The sequence below is a fragment of the Microtus ochrogaster genome, linkage group LG5 (assembly GCF_000317375.1).
Source record: "Microtus ochrogaster isolate Prairie Vole_2 linkage group LG5, MicOch1.0, whole genome shotgun sequence".
Taxonomy (NCBI): Eukaryota; Metazoa; Chordata; class Mammalia; order Rodentia; family Cricetidae; genus Microtus; species Microtus ochrogaster.
In genome coordinates, this window is record NC_022031.1 from 22048764 (window position 1) to 22056601 (window position 7838).

At 38.3% G+C, this 7838-nt stretch overlaps 1 protein-coding gene across 1 annotated transcript in view; it reads left to right on the forward strand.

The window, feature by feature from the left end:
• The window catches only part of LOC101988935 (ubiquitin carboxyl-terminal hydrolase 45), a 25415-nt gene extending 23719 nt beyond the window's left edge, over positions 1–1696 (forward strand). Inside the window, exon 9 of the mRNA XM_026786819.1 lies at positions 1354–1696. Coding sequence (XP_026642620.1) covers positions 1354–1484 — 131 coding nt within the window. The 3' untranslated portion in view covers positions 1485–1696. The remainder of the gene's footprint in view (positions 1–1353) is intronic.
• Positions 1697–7838: the final 6142 nt, after the last annotated feature.

Genomic DNA, 7838 nt, shown 5'->3' on the forward strand with positions numbered 1-7838 from the left:
TGTGTGTGTCTGTGTGTGTGTGTCAGGCCTGGGGACTTCTGGGTGACCCTCGTTTCTGCCTCCCATCTCCCCATAGGGCTGTTGGGATGACTGATATGCAACACTGTTCTCTGGCTTTTTTTGTTCTGGCTTTGGGATCAAATTCAGATCAGTAGCTTGTGTGGATGGTGCTTCTGACCACTGGGCCACTCCATCAGCAGCACTACCTAGTCTTCTGAAGCTGTACGAGGTCCTCAAAAGAGTGGGGTGTAGAAATTTGCTAGCTGTGCTCAAAGGCCATTAGATTTGCTTCCCCATTCCCTGTATTTTTATGGGTATTTGTGTGTGAGTATGCAGATGTGTGTGCATGTGCAGCTGTGAATGCAGTTGCTTATGCAGTTCAGAAGAGGTGTGCCCTGGGGAAGAGTTATAGAGGTGGTTGTGATTTGCCCAGCATGGGTGCTGAGAACCAAACTCCGATCCCCTGTAAGAGCAGTACATGACCAGTGCATGCTGAGCCATCTCTCTCACTTCCCTGTTATTAGTTTTTGCTGTTGGTCGGTTGGTTGTTGTTTTTGTTTTGACATAGGGTCTCACTACACAGTCTGACCTAGAACTCACTGTAATAGGTCAGGCTGACCTCACAGAGATCCACCTCCTTCTGTCTCCCTCATGCTGGGATTAAAGGCATGCACACCATACCCTTTATTAGTTTTTTAAATGTATTTATTATTTATGTGTGTGTGTGTTTACTGTATGTACATGTGCATATGTTTGGAGGCCAAAGAATAGTTTTGTATAACTCAGTTTTTCCTTCCAGCTTTGTGTGGGTTCCAGGGATCAAATTGGTGGCAAGGGTGGTACAGCAAGCACCTTTCCTTACTATGTCGTCTCTCAAGCTCCTCCTTCTTCCTTGTTGGTGAAAGTGAATCTTTTCTCTGGGAAATTAAGTATTAGAAGTATTTTACTAAATATTTAAATTAAGCCGGGTGGTGGTGGCTCACGCCTTTAATCCCAGCACTTGGGAGGCAGAGGCAGGCAGATCTCTGTGAGTTCGAGACCAGCCTGGTCTACAAGAGCTAGTTCCAGGACAGGCTCCAAAACCACAGAGAAACCCTGTCTTGAAAAAGCAAAAAAAAAAATAAATAAATAAATAATTATAATTTTGTTAACTGGATGTAATTATTAGTATAATTTATTAGACACATTGGTGCCTTGGAACCATTAGTTCATTTTGGATAATACTTAATCTAAGAAAAAAACTCTTAAAACAAGATGTTAGAAATAAATATATTTTATGATGTATGTGTTGCTGCTTACAATTTAGAGGATGTAAACACACTAATTGTAAAACTGTTCTTTTTGTTCTGCTAGGTTTGAAAGAACCTGATAGTGAATTGGGAGGCCATTGGGTCCATGTCAGCGACACTTATGTGCAGGTGGTTCCAGAGTCAAGAGCACTCAGTGCACAAGCTTATCTTCTTTTTTATGAAAGAATATTATAATCATCTGTCAACTGTTATTTATCTCATTTTTATTTTAGTGCTGCAATGGTAACCATATATGTAATGTGCCTTTGTGGTCTTAGGAATAGTGCATCCTTCCAGTGTTATTGAACTTACTCATCACGTGATGAATCCTTTGAAAACAAATTAATGTAGCAGGCGGTGGTGGCACACGCCTTTGATCCCAGTAGAGACAGGCTGATCTCCGTGAGTATGAGGCCAGTCTGGTCTACAGAGTGACGTCCAGAATAGGCAGTACCACACAGAGAAACCCTGTCTCAAAAAAATTAGACAAAAGAAATCAGTTAATGTTTTCAAATCTATATTCTTAAATGTTAAAATATATTTCATGTTAATTTTCATGTCCTTGGAGATCCCTTTCTCAAAAAACAAATCTTTTTTTGATAGTAGTAGAAAGGTCCCCTTTATGCTGTGACTCGCCATTAGACATTCAGAGAGGGTGGTAAACGGACTCATCCTTTGATGTGCTGTTTCCTAAATGTAACACAGCCTTCCTGCATGCATGTACTGCATCTGGTATTACAGTTCACTTTCTGTGTTAGCCTTTTAAAATCTTGCCCATTTTGAATCACATTTCACATTTTTATGTGCTTGTTGTTTTCGAGTAAAATATTGAAGTCAGTCTATAACTGACAGGAAAACTGTTCATCCTTGTACCCACTCCACTGGAATCATCTCAGGGCTTTGCAGCGGTGTCTGTTTGTTACTGTACAGGAAATGTTGCTACAACAGTCGGAATCAGTGCCTAATGCAACATGATCACTTTTTCATAGTTCATCAGATTCGCTCATATAAAAAGGAGCCACTGGAATTTTGGTAGTGTGAGTTTACAAGTAATGTATTGATTAGCTTATTGCTTAGAAAATTTGAAAATATTAAAGCATTTCATAATCATTTGTGGTCTGTTAAAGATAATTTGTAAGTGACTGGCTAAGGCCAAAATGAAATTATAGGTAACTGTAGCACATAGAACTGGTAAATAGAAGTTGATAATCCATGTAGGACATAGGATACTTTAAGGAATTATCTTTGATTATAAATTAACAAATTATATTTATAAATATAATACATTTTCTACTTCTATACTTCAGTAAATATTAAACAGGGTGTTGCCTTCATCAGCATCATTTGAAGTGCAGGTGGATAGCTGGGATGTAGTTCTGTGACTGAGCACTCACCTGGCCTGTGCAAGGCGCTGCTGGTTCAATCCCTGGGAACACAAAGATTCAGGTGGCCTTGGCTTTTACTTTAATGGGGCACAGAGTTGCTACTTCTGTTTCCTTTAAATGATTAAGGAATAACACAGGATAGTTCCCCTTCTAGAACTCAAATGATTAAACTGTGAAAACTTAGCATGAGAAATATTACTACCCAAAATTTAATAATCACTGAGGGGTTTACTGACACATGGTATTGAACCAAAGTGTAAGGGAACAGTTTGATATCCTAAGCATCGGTGCCAGCGGGTAATGCCATGGACAAATGTCAGGAGAGACCTTTCACCAGGATTGAGCCTTTCTGACGGGTGCAGCATTATAAAGTCCCCAGTCTTGATGTGTGGGTGGGTGGAACTGATTTGTCTAATGCATGAATTTTAAAAATACCATTGTATAAATAAATTCTATTTTTAAGTTGTGGAGGAAATTCTAATGGTAATTCTATTGACTTTTCATATTAGAGATGGACAAATATATTTTATCTGCAGAGCTCAGTTGTGTCCTCTAAAGAGAGCTTTTCAATATTTTTTGTTTCATAAAAATCCATTGACATGGAGTAGACCGACACCAGAACAAGGAGTTAGAAAAACACTTTATTTGTTCAAGTTGGCATCTTGGTCATAGCAATTGTTTTCCCCCATCCCATGTAAATAGTTACTTTTTTTTTCCTAGAAAAGACGCTACTAAGAAATATACTGCAAGGAGGGGAGAGATATACTGTGGTGGTGATATAATAGATGAGAGAAAAATTTTAAAAACTAGCAGTGGTGAAGTGCCTTTAATTCTGGCCTTTAATGGGAGGCAGAGACAGGTCAGTCTCTGAGTTCAAGGTCAACATGGTCTACAGAGTGAGTTTCAGGATAAGAGAAACCTTGTCTTGAAGAGAAGGGGGGGGAGAGAGAGGAAGGGAGGGAGGCGAGAGGGAGGGGGAGAGAGATCTAGACAGATACTCATCCCTAGCATATAACAGTATTTTATCACCCTTTAAAATGGGAGAACCTAAATCTGTATGATTTTATACATTATTCTAGCAGTGACAGGCAAATAAAATAGTTTGATTGTTAACCCAGTGCTAATTGAGGATATGCTAAAGTGTATTTTTTTACGATCTAAATTCGATTGTTTTTCTTGCCATCTAAAAATGGAAGTGAGTGGTTTGATTTTGATACCTAGAAATTTCTTATCAAGCTTTTGTAATAGAGAAAGGTTACTCAAGGTCACTTGAATTTGTGTTTTTATTTTGATGTTTCCATAGCACATTTGTAGGAATTTTAAATTGTGAGGCTACTGTAATAACAACAGTTTCCAGATTACCTCAGGAAACAGTGCAAATAAAAGGAATGTTTACAGGGCAACTCAGCTACTTAGTGTTTTGGCACAGTGAATTTGAGAAATAAAGGAAAGATGTTTTTAATATAGAAACTGGTTTACAGGGTACCTTAGCCCCAATTCTCCCCTCGTTTTTTCCATACTTAAAATGGTAAAATTTTGATGATGTGCCAGTTATGTGAATGTAACATAAATAAATATACATCTATATTTAAGATACGTTGTTTAATGTTTCAAAAAATTATATGATGATCACCTATTTAAGTGGTCAAGGAAGTGATTGTTATTATCAGCTCAGAGTAATATATCAACAGCTAAATTACTGTATTTAAAAACATTTAGCTTGCATGTCTGACTAATTAGTGATTTTATGTAATAGTTGAATAAAATTTCCTGATAATTTAGATGTGAATGTCACGACACATTGAATTTTTGTAGCACAAAATAACACCCTGCCTACGTTCATGAAGTTATACTCAGCTTATTTTTCTGCATGACATCTGATCAAATGAACCTAAACCCAATAGGTGCAATAAAATCAAGCTATTAGATAGCATTTATTGCATTATTGGAAAAGTGGTTTCTGTATTAAAACATTTTTGTTCATGTAGAAATCATCAATTCAAATGTGTTCAAAAGGTAGATGATTATTTTCAAGTATCAATAATAAACTCATGGTATCATTCCCACTCTCGTGTATTTTTACAGTATTCAAAAAAATCTACATAACTTACTTAGCATCATTTTGGCATTACTGTATGTATAAACATCATAATAAATATTAAATTCTTATGTTAATAATTTGGTCTTGGAGGTTTTGCATTATATGTTATTGAGTGTTATATAAACATTGTGTTTATAATTTAGTCTCCTTGGCTTGCTATAACAAAATATAATTTGAGGAATTTGTGAACAACAAAAATTTATTTCCTACACTTTTAGAGGTCAGGAAGCTCAAGCTCAGGACACAGAGTCACTGTCCAAATGACGTCCGCTTCAAATTATGTGATAATGCCACCTCAGTGTTTGTTTACTTGATCGAAAGGAGAAAGGAGCTTTATGACTTCTCTTACGAAGGTCCTCAGTACATTTCTTGTTTATTTTTGTTTGTTGAGATGAAGTTTCTCTGTGAGCTTTGGAGCCCGTCCTGGAATTCACCCTGTAGACCAGGCTGGCCTTGAACTCACAGAGACAAAGCTCTTAACCACTGAGCCATCTCTCCAGCCCCAGTCATTTAACTTTCTGAGGTTATGATGAAAGTTATATACTTTCATTTTATTCAATCGCTTAACAAAAGTTTGTTGATTCCTGCTCTCTGGCATTAGGGATATAGCAGTTAATGCAAGAAATCTCTCAAGAAGTGAGGAGTAATGAGAAAATATGTAATGTTGCAATGTCTTAGTTACAGTTTCTGTTGCTGTGAAGAAAGGTCATGACCAAAAGCTACTTGGGGAAGAAAGGGTTTATTTAGTTAGCACTTCCATATCACAGAGGAATAGGATGGTAACTTGGGAGCAGGGGCTGATGCAGAGACCATCGAAGAGCGCTGCTCACTAGCTTGCTCTCCATGGCTTGCTAAATTGGCTTTCTTAAAGCACCTAAGACCAGCCCAGGGGTGGCACTACTCACAATGGGCTGGGCCTTCCCACATCAGTCACTAATTTGAACATGCCCACTAGGCTTGCCTACAGTCCTATATTAGAGAGGCATTTTTCCACTTGAGGCTTATTCCTCTCCCCTGACTCTAGCATATGTTGAGTTGATATAAAACCAGCCATCATATAAAGAAAAAAATCTCAAACAATATTGCTTACAAGCTGTCGGGAATAACCAAAGAGAAAGTCAAAGAGAGAAGAGTTAGCCTTAATTTTAGGGTCCCCTCTTGTAACAGAAAGTGAGAAAAGAAATCTTGATATTTGTATCAAACATTTGCTGAATATTTGTCGTTTTAGAAGTTTGTGGGTTTCCTAAAAGCATTTTCATACATTTCAAGGATTACTTTCAAGTAGAAATACCTAAAATGTTTGCAAATAATTGTGATATTTTATTTGTATTTTGAAATATTTGAATTTGAAGTTCAAAGTAAAACAGCCACACCAGGCAGTGGTGACACACTAATCCCAGTAGCCACACTAGGGGGGCTGGAGAGATGGCTCAGCGGTTAAGAGCACTAATTGCTCTTCCAGAGGACCTGGGTTCAATTCCCAGCACCCACATGGCAGCTCACACCAGTAGCCACACTAGTTTGTCATAGAAACCGAGCAGTAGTGGTGCACACCTTTAATCCCAGCCCTAGAGAGGAAGATAAGACGAGAGGAGACAGCTCTCACACACAGTCTCATTCTGAGTTTTCTAGAGGTAGGATTGCCATTTTGGACTGAGGTAGAGATAAGAGCCTTCAGGTTGACCTCCAATTTCTATCTCTGGTTTTTTATTAATTGTGCAACAAATAGTCCTGTATTATTTTTTTAAATTTAAAAATTTTTTAAATTTTTAATTTTATGTGCATTGATGTTTTGCCTGTGTGTGTGTCTGTGGGAGGGATCCCCTGGAACAGTTACAGATAGTTCTGAGCCACCATGTGGCAGCTGGGAATTAAATCAGGGTCCTCTCCAAAAGCAGCCACTAAGTGCTCTTAACTGCTGAGCTGTAACAGGGTCCCAAAACTCAGACCCTGAGACCTTAGCATAGCTGAGTCCATGATGGAAGTGCCATTCAGGCTGTAAAATTCAGCACATAGACAGCACCACCCGTTGACTGAGTTTTCTGTCCTGCCTGTTTCCCGCAGTTGTTAAGTCCCAAAGAAATCACACAGAGGTCTACATTAGTTATAAACTGGCACATTAGCTCAGGCTTCTTATTAATTCTTATAACTTATATTAGCCCATTATTCTTATGTGTTAGCCACATGGCTCAGTACCTTTTTTTGGCGAGGCATTCATATCTTGCTTCTTCTGTGGCTGGGCAAGGACTGCCAAAGAATGGGCTTCCTTTTTCCCAGAATTCTCCTGTTCTCATTGACCCATCTCTACTTCCTGTCTGCTTGTCCCGCTTATACTTCCTGCCTAGCTACTGACCAATCAGTGTTTATTTAAAATATAATTGACAGAATACAGACAATTATCCCACACCACTTCCCCCTTTTTTTTTAATAAAAACTTTGAATCTAATATACTTTGTTTAGCTTTTCTCCTGACCATTATCCATAATAACTTGTAACCAACATTCTAAACAAAGAAAAATATCCATAGTCCATTTTTTGTGACTGTGGCGTAGTTTTCCAGGCTACTTCCCGCTGGTTGGGGGCACTGATAATCTTATGGGGACCTAAAGAAAATTTAGAATTATGATCAAGTCCTGACTGGAGTATCCTGTGAGGCTTGATCATCTCAGGCAGCATCTATTCTCTTCCTTTTTTATTTTAAGGACTTTAACCTTTTTATTTTCTCTCCCAAGCCTGCATATATTTTTAACACACTATAAAACATTTAGAGGTTTTCTTCATCTTTGAATCTCTCTTTACTGTATCTCTCTCTCTTTTTCTGACCACATGAGTCTATAATTTGCTAAGCAATATGGGTAGGATTAAAGCAGTGGCTTTGATGGCTGGATCAAGCCCATCCTTAGCTTCCTGAGGCTCCAGCCTCATGGCAGAGGTACCGGCTGTTGCCATGCCAATCAGTTTATAACTAATGTAGATCTCTGATTTCTTTGGGACCTAACGACTGCAGGAACCAGGCAGGACAGAAACCCAGACAACAAATGGTGCCCAATCTGTGGACGACTG